General features: G+C 42.5%; 1 protein-coding gene across 3 annotated transcripts in view; it reads left to right on the top strand.

Moving 5' to 3' along the window:
- ULK2 (unc-51 like autophagy activating kinase 2) overlaps positions 1 to 13,351 on the top strand; it is an 84,189-nt gene that overhangs the window by 51,647 nt on the left and 19,191 nt on the right. For all 3 annotated transcript variants that reach the window (XM_059380661.1, XM_059380662.1, XM_059380660.1), the window contains 4 exons: positions 4,882 to 5,019; positions 8,392 to 8,537; positions 10,475 to 10,555; positions 12,477 to 12,763. In XM_059380661.1, coding sequence (XP_059236644.1) covers positions 4,882 to 5,019; positions 8,392 to 8,537; positions 10,475 to 10,555; positions 12,477 to 12,763 — 652 coding nt within the window. The remainder of the gene's footprint in view (positions 1 to 4,881; positions 5,020 to 8,391; positions 8,538 to 10,474; positions 10,556 to 12,476; positions 12,764 to 13,351) is intronic.

Genomic DNA, 13,351 nt, shown 5'->3' with positions numbered 1-13,351 from the left:
TTGAGCAGAGAGCCCGATGCGGGGCTGGATCCCAGGACTCTGAGATCATGACCTGAGCTGAAGGCAGAGGCGTTAACCCACTGAGCCAACGAGGCACCCCAACCTATTGTTTGTTTAAGAGTGTGTTGTTTAGTTTCCATGTATTTGTGGATTTTCTAGTTTTTCTTCTCTTATTGATTTCTACTTTGTATCTATTATGATTGGAAAAGATATTTTGTATGATTTCAGTCTTTTAAAATTTTAAGATTTGTTTTGTGGCCTAAGATGTGGTCTATATCCTGGAAAATGTTTCATGTGCACTTGAGAAGAATGTATATTTTTCTGTTTGTATATTCTTCTAGACACTGTATATATCTACAGTGTCTAGAGTGTTGTTCAAGTCCCGTTTCTTTATTGCTCATTCATCTGGTTTTTCTGTCCGTTATTGAAAGCAGAGTATTGAGTTGTTCAGCTGTTAATGTAGAATTGTCTATTTCTCCCTTCAATTCTGTCGATACTTGCTTCATATATTTTGGAGCACTGATGTTTGGTGCATAAATATTTATAATTGTTATACTTTCCTGGTTAATTGGACCCTTAGTAATGTCTTTTTTTTTGTCTCTTTTAACAGTATTTGGCTGAAAGTGTCTGATATTAATATTGCCACTCCTGCTGTCCTTTGGTTACTATTTGCATGGAATATTTTTTTTTTTTTTTTTTTTTTTTAGGGTTTATTGGGCGCCTGGGTGGCTCAGTAAAGTGATTGCCTTTGGCTCAGGTCATGATCCTGCAGTCCCAGGATCAAGTCCTGCTTCGGGCTCCCAGCTCAGTGGGGAGTCTGCTTCTCCCTCTGACCCTTACCCCTCTCATACTCTCTCTCTTTCTCTCTCAAATAAATAAATAAAGTCTTTTTAAAAATTAAATTAAGGGGCACCTGGGTGGCTCAATGGGTTAAAGCCTCTGCCTTCGGCTCAGGTCATGATCCCAGGGTCATGGGATCCAGCCCCGCATCGGGCTCTCTGCTCAAGCAGGGAGCCTGGTTCCTCCTCTCTCTCTGCCTCCCATATCGGGCTCTCTGCTTGGCAGGGATACGGCTTCCCTTCTTCTCTCTCTTCCTGCCTCTCTGCCTGCTTGTGATTTGTCTGTCAAATAAATAAAATCTTTAAAAAATTTTAAATTAAAAAAGATTTTTTTTTGGAGAGAAAGGGAAAGAGAACATGCATGTGGAGGGGAGGGGCAGAGGGAGAGGGAGGGAGAATCTTAAGGAGGCTCCCCACTGAGTGCAGAGTGTGACATGGTGCTCAATCTTACATGAGATCCTCAATCGTGAGATCATGACCTGAGCTGAAAACATGAGTTGGTTGCTCAACTGACTGCACCCCCCAGGCATCCCTGGGATATCTTTTTCAATCCTTTTCTTTAAGCTTAATAGGGGAAGATTTACTTTAGCCATTTTGTTATTTTTATGTATGTCTTGTGGCCTTTTTGCCCCTCACTTTCTCTCTTAATATCTTTCTCTATGTTTTATTGATCTTGTTGTGGTGACATGCTTTGATTATCATTTCCTACTGTGTATATTCTATAGATACATTCTTTGTGATTAATTTTGGGACTACATAAATTATCCTTAAGATATAGCAGTCCAGGGGCGCCTGGGTGGCTCAGTGGCTTAAAGCCTCTGCCTTCCGCTCAGGTCATGATTTCAGGGTCCTGGGATCGAGTCCCAATTGGGCTCTCTGCTCAGCGGGGAGCCTGCTTCGCCCTCTCTCTCTGCCTGCCTCTCTGCCTCCTTGTGATCTCTCTCTCTCTCAAATAAATAAATAAAATCTTAAAAAAAAAAAAAAGATATAGCAGTCCATGGGGACCTGTCCTGGGTGGCTCCACTGGTTAAGCATCTGCCTTTGGCTCAGGTTATGATCCCAGGGTCCTGGGATCGAATCTCACATCAGGCTCCCTGCTCAGCACGGAGTCTGCTTCTCCCTCTGCCTGCCGCTCCCCAGCTTGTACTCTCTTTCTGTCAAATAAGTAAATACAATCTTAAAAAAAACAAAGCGACAACAATCCATTTTAAGCTGAACTTCAGTTGCATACAAAAATTCTACTATAGAGAGTATGGGAGTTTACTCCCCCTTCCCCCTTATGTTCCTGATGTCACAAATCGCATGTTTATGTGTTCCTAATAATCACGTACATCTATAGCTTTTTTGGTACTTTTGTCTCAGACTCTATACAAGAATTGGGACATGCTGATCTTCCAAGAGAGGGAAACAATAGTGATAGCAGAACTGTATAATGGCTCTGACAGCTTCTGCTCTGCAGAGGGAACAGCATGTCCCCCATGGGAGCTGCTCTCTCAGCCTGCTGCCCAGGGCTTGTGGCAGGAGTACACACACTAGGGGCTGTAGAAAGGGGCTCAGAGAGAGGTAGTGAGTAGTTTGAAAAAAATCATACACTATACCACAGGATATTAAGTGCATATGGGAACAGATTATTACAAATACATTAAAATTATGCTGTATGCAAAATCAAAATGGTCTGATGCAGGAACAAGACATATTCTCTGCAGAGTCATTAAAATCCTGGAGCTCCATGTCCTAACAACTATCATCTCGTAGGCCAGTCTTTATAATGTGACTGGTAGTATATCTCATTCTTCCCTTAGAACCTCACTTTTATTGAAATTATTTTGAAATATTTCACTGTATTTCTTTCCAGGAAAATGTCTGACCTCTAGACAAAAACTCTTCATTTTAATAAAATAACAGCATATTGTATTTTGGGCAGACTGCTTAGTCTTTCTAGTATTCAATGCAGGTCAAAGATGACTTTCCACTCATGCTGGAGACTCGGGGCCTGCATAGACCTGCCCTCTCCTCACCTTGGGCTTAGGGAGTCAGGTGGTGGTTGAATTGTATTATTAATATAAAGCTAGACAGAAAAGTGGCTGCAGTGTTCTTAGCTAGCTGGAGCTCTGGGAATTTCTCCAGGGAAGACTGTGTAGGTGGAGCAAGTGTGCTTGGAGATTCTGTCCAGACAGACCAGATTTATAGGACACCTGCCATGGCTGCTCACATCCTGACATGCTGGGGGAGGATTGCCTGAGATTCCCTGGGACAGGGGCTTTGCATTATGTATGAAGTTGCTAAGTTTACTTCTTGGGGTAGTTTTATTCCACTCTAATTTTCCTTTGGTGATTAACTAGTACAGGAAAAATATCAGAACTTGAAAATGTATGTATTTTTTTAAAAGCCCTCAGTGTACACCAACAGTGTACTTACTCATTGAAGTGAGACCGTAGAAAGATGATATTTCTTCCTTCACCTTCTGATCCTTGATGGCCTTGCTGGTTGGCCTTTCAGTGGAACTTGGGCTCTAAGGTCTGTGTGCTCTGGGTTGCAGGCACTATGGTTGGCGAGTGAAGTCTGGTAACGCTGTTTAGTTTCCAGTAGTAGAAGTTTTTTTGTTTTGTTTTGTTTAATTTTCAGGTTATAGGTCAACTTCACAATCAGGTATATAAATATTAAAAGCACAAATCATTGTATTTAAAAGATAGTTAATGTTACACTTGTCACTAATATAACATTGCATGTCGACTGTACTTCAGTACAGAAGGATGGGTGGATAAATATATGATACTTAATGGGAATTACCTAAATGAAGAGTAGAGCTAATAGACTAAAAGCTAGAAACAACAGTCCCGACCACAGCGTGGTTAACACCAAAGATGTAGTTTCCTCGCAAGATGAGAAGTCAAAATAAATGGTTGTTGCCTTCGTTTCTGTGGCTCGAGGAATTTGTCTCTGGTTCTTTTGGCCTGTTCTTCATGGTTCAGAGGTAGCTGCTGAAGCTCCAGCAAGTGTACCACATTCTGGGTAGGAGGAAAGAGGAAGAATGGGTAGAAGGTTGCTACTTAGACCTTATTGACTGAGAGAGAGAGATGGCTGCAAAGGAGTCTGGGATGTATCATAATTTCACTGAGCAAATCACATCTTCCATAAAATTTGAGTTTTGCTAGTAAGAAAGAGTGGGCGAATGGCTATTGGGGAAAGCAGCTACGATCTCTATGATGGATGAGATTTTCTTTTTATTTAAATATTAGATACTCTAATGGTTCAGAAAGCCCTAAAGTGACACTTTAAAAGATAATCATCCTGTTGTTAGCTAACTAGATCTCCGATCTCTTTATGTCTGCAATGTAATTTGAGAAAAAAAATGTTAGATTCATGGGGCTTTTTTAGTATTATAGACAGACAGAAGAATGAAATAAATCATCTTTTTTAAGGTCCAGTATTGTCCCTGATGTTTTTCATAGGTTGTAGATTGAATCGAAAGGACATACTGTTTCCAAATTTATGAAAAGCAAGGAGAGAGGCTATTACAGAAACCCAGCACTGACACTTCAACATGTAGACCTCAGATCGGTCATGTGCTTTGAGAGTTGTACAGTGTTATTTTCAATCTTTTTAAAAGAGTTGTTTGGGAATGCTTACTGCATTCATGACTTTTGTAAACATTCCAGTCATCTTTGCTCTTGAACTTCCTGTTCTTTTACCCAGCATATTTTCCTAGAAATATTTTTTTCTCCTCACATAATAATGAATAGCAGAACGTGAGCAGATGAAACAGAAATTTGCCAGCCTACAGACTTCTCCTACTGTTGCAGAGGAATGTTTTTCCAGTTCTTATTATGATTCTTAGTCCTCAAAAGGCTTATAAATGCCTGGGGAGTTCCAGTGTGATTTTTGTTTTTTGGCCTTATTTTTGAAATGATCATTTTTTATTCACATGAACATGATCATTTGGTCTCTTCTAGAATTTTCTCTAAATATCATCAAGGTGTCAAATGAAAGAGAAACAGTCTCACTTGGATTTCTTTCCTTTTTCAATTCATGATTGTTGCAGTCCGTGTCAGCCCACTGTGTCGCCTCACAGTGAGACAGCACCAATTCCAGTTCCTACTCAGATAAGGAATTACCAGCGCATAGAGCAGAATCTTACATCTCCTGTCAGCTCTGGCACAAATCTACATGGTTCTCCAAGGTAAGCGAGTATTTTTTTTTCCATCTTTTTCTTTTAAAAAATTTGTTGTTTTTGAAAGATCTGTTACTTTCCATGGTTTAACATAATCTCTTACCTGTGTGTATCATGGAGGTATACAAAATTGAAGAATAAAAAACTTCTGTAATGAATCTATTTTTTTAAAGATTTTATTTATTTATTTGACAGTCAGAAATCACAAGTAGGCAGAGAGGCATTTGGAGGTGGGGAGGCAGGCTCCCCGCTGAGTAGAGAGCCCGATGCGGGGCTTGATCCCAGGACCCTGAGATCATGACCTGAGCCCAAAACCACTGAGTCACCTAGGCATCCCTATAATGAATCTATTTAAATGGTGGTTAAGCTTAGCTGGATGATATAGTAGGATATGTATATATAATAATTCTTAAGAATTAAGGAAGAACTTATTAAAGATGAAACCTCACTGGTTGTACAGATCATTTACATATTATTTATTTCCTCTACATCCTGAAACCCCACTAAGGTAGCAAGAACGAAAAGGTCTAAGTCCACTAAGATAAGTTAGATAAGTTAGATAAGAACACATTCTCAGAGGATGAGAGGTTTCAGCACCTTTCTGGAAAACAGAAAAAAGATGAAGGGGGCCCCACTATAGTAGGGCCAGCATCAGAGTGCCCCACGGTGCCCCCGAGACCCCAGCCCCCAGAGCTCAGGGAAGGGAGAGCTGCAAGTGAGGCATAAGGCTGAAGACAAAAAAGTGCAATCTGGACGAAATAGCAAGAATACAAAGAAAAGAAAACTTATGTGAAATATGTGTACCCTGAGAAGTAGGGTAGAGACTGCATCTGTACATTAGAACAGAATGCTGTTGAAAACAATCAACATCAAAAAGACTTCTTGGACATTCCAAAACATAACTGAAAAAAAAAAATAAATGTTGAAAGACAAAGTTGAGACTGTATCTGAAATAGATGACTCAAATAAAGAAGATGGAAACTATGAATAAAAAATATTCTTCCAGCATTATGGAATGTGGGCATTCCAGAAAGAACAAGTTAAAGAAGAAAATTTCCAGGAAATAATCAAGAAAAAGTTTTCTAGAATTGGAGAGTAGATGATTTTAGATTTAAAGGGCTCACCAAATGCATAGTTGAATGAATGGAAAAAGGATGTCATAGGATGAGATGAAAACTCATGAGAGCTTTCTACAAAGGATGTTTTGGTGCAAAACCTGTGAAAATTATTAATGCATATATCTTTTGAGCCCAGCACTTGAACTTCTGGTAACTTATTCTGTAGCTACACAGTCCTTGCCTGTGTATGAAGCTACATATATACAGGTTGTTAATTTGATAATAGCAGAGGATAAGAAATAAGCCAAGTGCCTACCCATAAGTGACTGAGTCCTTAACGTCCATCTGTGACAGTGGAGCACCTTCCTTCAAGAGGAAGGAAGCTCTCTCTGTACTGAGGTAGAAAAATTTCCAAGGCATATTATAAAATGAGAAAAGCAAAGCGATAGCAGAATTAGCAGTGGTTTTCAAAGTGTGGTTTGTGTGTGACTCCCTTTTGAAAGATTCATGAGGTCAAGACTGTTTTCATAATGATTGGGACACTCTTTGCTTTTTTTCGCTATGTTGACATATGCACTAATGATACGGAAGCAATGACATGCAAACTGCTGGTGCCTTAAAATGCATCAAGGTAGTGGCACTGTGATTTTTCATATCTGTTACCACCACACAGTAGCGGTACCAAGGAATGTCTTTAAGGAAGCAGTAAAAGTTACTATTTCTCTTTGAAAATTGCAACCTTAAGTAGCTTGTGGGCATAAAGCACTTTTGGTGCACATTGGAGTAGTTCTTTTAAGGAAAAGCATTTTCATGATTGTTTCATGATTGCAAGTTGAACTCACCCTGTTTTTCATGGAAACACCATTTTTTCATGGGAGAACAGCTGACGGGCTATCAGTTGTGGGCATTGGGCAGCTGTTTTGTTGAGAACAGTTGAACGAAGTCTGCCATTCCTAGAAAACAAGTGACATAAAATTTGAGCTCTTGAGCAAAAATTAGAATTTTTGAAAATATACTCACCATATTCACCACTGTGATCTTGACAGCTTCTCTTATGCCTTGATGGCCACTTCTGTTAAGATTTGTGGTGATATTTTGTTATGGATGTGACTTTTTGATACTGTGTGATATGTTAACATTTGGAATACCTGCATATACTCATTCAAAATGCCAAATGTTTAAAAATCCTGCATGGATAAAAAAATCTAGTCCAAGCACAAGATACCTTCCAAAGGATTAGAGCCTAGTATAAAACAAAATTTCATTGGCATGGTTTCAGATTCCACATTGCAGTGATTCTTTTAGATCATCCAGGAGTCCAATGGCTGAGTTTTGGTGTAGTCTCCAAGACAAGCATCACAAAAATCTGAAAAGGCTACCAAAATAGTCCTCCCTTTTCTGGCTACATGTCTGTGTAAGGCTGGATTCTCTATGCATGTCCCCCAATATATGTGCTATAGAAAAGATTGAATACACAAACAATTTTGAGAATCCCAACTACTGAGCCAGACATTAAGAGATTTTAAAAAATGTAAAACAGTGTCATGCTTCTCATGAATTTATTTTGTTTGAAAATATAATTAATTTTCATAATCTTACATTACATGTAATAAGTTTATTCTTCTTAATGAATTCTTAATTACCAGTTTTTTTCAGTTTTAGCTTCTCATACAGTAAGTTTCAGTAGATTCAAGTTTTATAAATAAAAACTCTGGGATAGGAGTGCCTGGTTGGCTCAGTCATTTAAGCATCTGTCTCTTGATTTCAGCTCAGGTCATGATCTCATGGTCATGAGATCAGGCCCTGTGTTGGTCTCTGTGCTGGGTGTGGAACCTGCTTAAGATTCTCTCTTTTCCTCTGCCCCTCCACCCCCAATCCCCTCTCTCTCCCTCTCTTAAAAAAAAAAAAAAAATTCTGGGATATTCAGTAATTTTAAGTGTGTAAAGGGAACCAAAAACAAACAAAAAAACAAAATAGTTGGTATGGTATACATTACCTTTGTTAAAACAAGATGAAAATAATATTTTCAGTTTGTTTGCTTGGATATGACTTAAGGAATTCTGAAAGAATATCTTAGGAACTAAAAATAGTGGTAACCTTTGGAGTAGGACTGAGGGAGTGTCGAGAAGTAGGCAGACGGAATATAAGGATGGGAGGGAGACTTCACGCCATATAACTTTATACATTTTCTACTTGTTCCATGTGATTATATTACATATTTTTAAAAAGTTCTACTCCCTGACAGGTTGTTAGGAAGTTTTAGGAAAAAGGAAGGAGAGCCCAGAACCTGCCATAGAGGGAGTCATTTTATTTTTCTTTTCAGATCTGCAGTGGTACGAAGGTCCAACACCAGCCCACTGGGCTTCCTCCGGCTGGGATCCTGCTCCCCGGCGCCCGCAGACACAGTGCAGACAGTCGGACGAAGACTCTCCACTGGGTCTTCCAGGCCTTACTCACCTTCCCCTTTGGGTAAGGAGAATGGAACTGTTGTTTTCACCATTTTTCCACTGTGGCGGCTCTGACATGACACTGTCTTTAGGAGCAGTGGCTCACGATGGCAGTGAGTTTCAGCTGATGGGGAGCCATATCCTACCCTGCCCACTCTCTACCTTTTCCCCGGCCCGTGTCAGCATCCCCAGATAATGTTTGTCTTTGTCGGGACTGCTGTTGGAAATGTAAAATGGATCTCATGGATAAAAAGTATCTCCACTGGGTTTGGGCTCCAAACGCACAAAATCAGAAACCCTAGATAATTATTGTTTGAAACACCTACCCTACGGACCACTCAGATTTGTAAGGATTAAGAGATACTCGTGTGTACAGCAGCACTGGCTTCGGTCCCCTGGGGGCCTTCCAGCTCTGCGAGGAAGAAGGTGGCAGCTTCAGCTCGGGTCTTTCCACCTCTCCTGGGAAGTCTGCACGACACAGAGGGGATCCCCGCTCGAGCAGCCCCACAGCCCAGGCAACAAAACCCCAAACAAACAGAAAAACAAACCTAAAACCACAAGTTTCATGAACTGAGAGACAAAATGCTCCAACTTCAGAAAGCATGCAAGACAGGCCAAAGCAGCTGAGACTGCAGAATCTGAGGGAGACAGCACTGGTGTCGCGGGGCAGAGCAGGGTCAGGGGCAGAGAGGGCCCTGGGGCAGTAGGTCTCAAACTGGGCCCCCCATATAAATAGATATATATTTTTTTACTTCTAAAAGGTAAATTTTCATACCCCTGTGAAGGGCTCCACTCACAGGCAAAACTGCTGAAGTAAGAGTAGGGAACATGAAGAAATTCCAAGAGGAGGTAGAGTGCGAAGGATTGAAATATGCCCAGGAGCCCTGATTCAAAAAAAACCCACCATAATGATAGTTTTAAAAAATGTGTATCACCACGCCTATTGCAGTGGTTCCGAAACTGCTGTTTAGCTGAAAAATCTTCCCCGAACAAAATCCTGGCCCTCCCTCACCCCCTCAGCAATTCCCGAGGCACCTCAGGGTCTCCCGAGACAAGAGCCAAGCCTTGTCCTTGCTCTCAAGGAAAAGGCCTCTCCTCGGGCTCTAACCTTGCTTGCCTGTGTAACCCCCCGGTTACAGACCTACGTCTCCTGTCTGCTTCATCTCCCTGAGCTTTCCCAGCTCTTCCTCTGGTTGGTTTGGGTTCTCAGAGGTAGATGCAGAGAAGGGAGCTGCAGAGACGTGCCAGAATAACGGGGGAGGCGCCTGGGATGGGTGCGGGGGCAGGGAGAGGAGGGCTCTGGGGGAGCCCCTTCAGACTCCTTGTAGCCCTGACCCCTGTGAGGGAGAGGGGGAGGTAGGAGGAGTGGGCCCCGGAACCTTGACTAAAGTGACTAGAGTGAATTAATTCTAAGGACGTTTTAGCCAGGCCCCAGGGGTGTCCCCAAGCCCTAGATGGTCCAAATTCCCTGACCTGCTTGAACCAGCCTGAATGAATGCCACGTCCACGTGCAGGTGTTGGCTGCGAGCAGCCTCGGGGAGCAAAGCTTGGGACGGGTGGCAGGAGCATAGTGGGTGCAGAAGGACAGCAGCTGGGCCATCCGCCGGCTGTGCAGTCCACTGGCTGGGCCCCTGCAGCTCCACAGCCTCCAACACCACGAACTCCTTCCTCCTTGGTCTGAAGTGACCTACCGGTTGCAGGCATTGGTTTGTTCCCATGGCTTTCTTTCCTGCTGCCCTTGTTTCAAGGCCGATTCTGCGGTTCTTTAGATCGTTGTGTGCCCAGCACCCCGCACTCCGCACCACGCACGCTGGTTAGTAAGTGCCCGCTGAAATAAAGCTTTGCTCATCTGGCTTTATCGACTGTCATGTACAGTGCAGCTGGTGCATGGCACACCTGTTCCTTCCGGCACTGGTTTTGAATCACCTCTCGTTCCTTTCCCTGTTTCCCTGCTCACAGTTGGGACCATTCCGGAGCAGCTGAGTCAGTGCTGCTGTGGGCATCCTCAGGGTCACGAATCCAGGAGTAGAAACTCATCAGGTAGGAGATCTGTTTGGCATATTAATAATTTTAATCCTGTTATAAGTGGATTTGAGTTATGTTTTTCTAGCCTTACAAAAGGAATAGAATTGATATGAAATATTCTATCTGTTGTCCTACTTTCTAGGATCTTGGTCTAATGGGCTTTAGCATATAATTAATCAGATATCTTCTTTGGGTATCTTTTCTCTTGGAAATTGTTATTTAACGGAGCTAAATTTTGGTCATTGTCATGTAGATAATAAAAACTAAGCTAGGGACCCCTGGGTGGCTCAGTTGGTTTCTGCCTTCGGCTCAGGTCATGATCCCAGGGTCCTGGGATTGAGCTCTGTGTCAGGCTCCCTGCTCGGCGGGAAGCCTGCTTCTCCCTCTCCCACCTCCCATCTACCCTCCTGGCTTGTGTTCCCTCTCTCACTGTCTCTTTCTCTGTCAAGTAAATAATAAAATCTTTGGAAAAAAAAGGAAAGAAAACCAATCTAGAAAATGAAATTTCATTCCGTTAATACTGTTCTTGATAACAGCTGCTAGTTAGCGCGAGATAAACAAGAAATATAGTTTATTTGCTTTAATATAAAATATATAAAAGATATGTGCAAATCACACTTTTATTAGTCAAATTTTATATGTGAATTTGAGGAGTTGGCTAATTAAAGGAATCCTGTGTCACTGAGAAAAGCACCTTTTCTTAGTTTTTCATATTTTGTGTTTCCTTAAAAATAAACCTTAGATAACTTTCCCAGATTTATAACATTCTGCTACTAATTTTATTTATTTCTCTGTGCATATTTATGCATATATTGTATACACACACACACACACACAGACGGCAGAACCCAGTTCTGAAAGATTAAATACCAGATTTAGGATGAGATTAGGCTAGAAGCGGTCAGTAGCAAAAATTCCAATTTCCTTTTGGGGAAGATTATGGTTATAGGTCCATACCTATAAATTATTGGTGGTAGTTTGGCTTGCAGCACGCTCTGAAGAATTTGTATCTGGAGCTTTGGGCTGGCTTAGTAGACCTGAAGTTGGCAACAAGGTCTGTGCGGGGCAGTCCTCTTGCCATTTCAGCCATTCACCGTATCGGGACCCTATTTCTCGGGCTCTTACTGCAGTGTCCCCTGAGGAGGCAAGAGTTCCTGTGGACGAGGCTTTTCTTTGTGGAGAACAGGGACGCTTTAGGTTACAAATGAATTTCAGAGGACTCTGAGACTAATAAAATAATTCATGAGACTAATAAAAATAATTAAATTATCCATATATGCTTGTGATTTTTAGTCAAGTAAAATAAAATCCCAGAAAAGTGTATTATCTAATTAGATAAAGGGTTATTCTGGATTGGTTCGAAAAGTTTCTTTTAGCTGCTAGGTGAGAAAAGAGGGTAATACGTTGATATCCCCAAGTATGCATTCACATAAGAAGTAGAAACATTTGGTTTCGGTTCAACAGAGGTTTTTGTAGTTTTTTTTTTTTTCTTAAGATTTTATTTATTTATTTGAGAGAGAGACAGAGAACATGAGAGGAGAGAGGTCAGTGAGAGAAGAAGACTCCCTGCCGAGCAGGGAATCCGATGTGGGACTTGATCCTGGTACTCCAGGATTATGACCTGAGCTGAAGGCAGTCGCTTAACCAACAGAGGTACCCAGGCACCCAGGTTTTTGTAGTTTTTATTGACATTGATCATTTATGATGTGGTTCTCTTGTGCTAATTAGAGTTATCTGCTAGCTGCTGCTAAGAGCGGCTAACGTACCCACCACCATTACCACCTATCCCCAAAATCATCTCTTGCCAAATACACAATTTTTAAAATAGCTCCTGAAGAACATGACATTCATTAGACTTCCCATTTCGAGTCCTGTCCTCTGACGACTTCAGTGTTTGCCTGCGCTCTGGGTTAACCTGCGTGTGTGTCCATGGCAGGTTCCCCAGTGCCACCGGCTCCGTCACCACAGTCTCTCCTGTCGGGCGCTAGGCTGCAGAGCGCTCCGACCCTCACCGACATCTACCAGAACAAGCAGAAACTCAGAAAGCAGCACTCGGACCCCGTGTGCCCATCCCACGCCGGGGCTGGGTACAGCTACTCACCTCAGCCCAGTCGGCCCGGCAGCCTCGGAACCTCTCCCACCAAGCACACGGGGTCCTCTCCTCGCAGTTCGGACTGGTTCTTTAAAACTCCTTTACCAACCATCATTGGCTCTCCTACTAAGGTGTGTTCATTAAGCTCCTTAGTCAGCATGATGACTTTGTTCAGTTAACGTCCGTTACTTGGAGCACGGGGTGCCGTGTGGTGAGCTCAGGTCCGGCAGCAGACTACCAGAGAGACTGGAGCAGAGAAGTCCGTTGCTCATATGTCTTGGCAGAAGTACCTGGCATGCCTCAAGAGGCTACATGGGGACACCCAGGCAGGTGCAGACAGAGACAGGACCCAGGGCACATGCCTTTATTAGGGTCCGGGTTGGAGGACTTTGGGGTTCAGAATTGGTCAGTTTGAGCCAAAGCAGAATTGGTCAGTTTGAGCCAAAAAAATGGGATTCTAGTAAGCTCCACAGGAGTCTTTGTGTGTGCAGCATCCAAGGAGAAAGCCTGGGGGATGGGGGAGACTAGACCACCAGGGGTATTGGAGAAGTCATCTCCAGAATTTAAATGTACTTGTGACCGCAGTATGCTCTTGAGGACCTGCACTTGTATGTGGGGCCGGTGTCCATTTAAGGCCCTGCAGCTGCATGGCCACATGGAGTGACGCGGAGTCCGCAGTGCTGTGGGGTAGCTTAGCTGAGCTTGAGACAGTAGTCCTC

Source organism: Mustela nigripes, chromosome 16 (genome assembly GCF_022355385.1).
Source record: "Mustela nigripes isolate SB6536 chromosome 16, MUSNIG.SB6536, whole genome shotgun sequence".
Classification (NCBI taxonomy): domain Eukaryota; kingdom Metazoa; phylum Chordata; class Mammalia; order Carnivora; family Mustelidae; genus Mustela; species Mustela nigripes.
The sequence above is the reverse complement of the archived record's forward strand: the minus strand, read 5'-3'. Positions and strand labels throughout refer to the sequence as shown.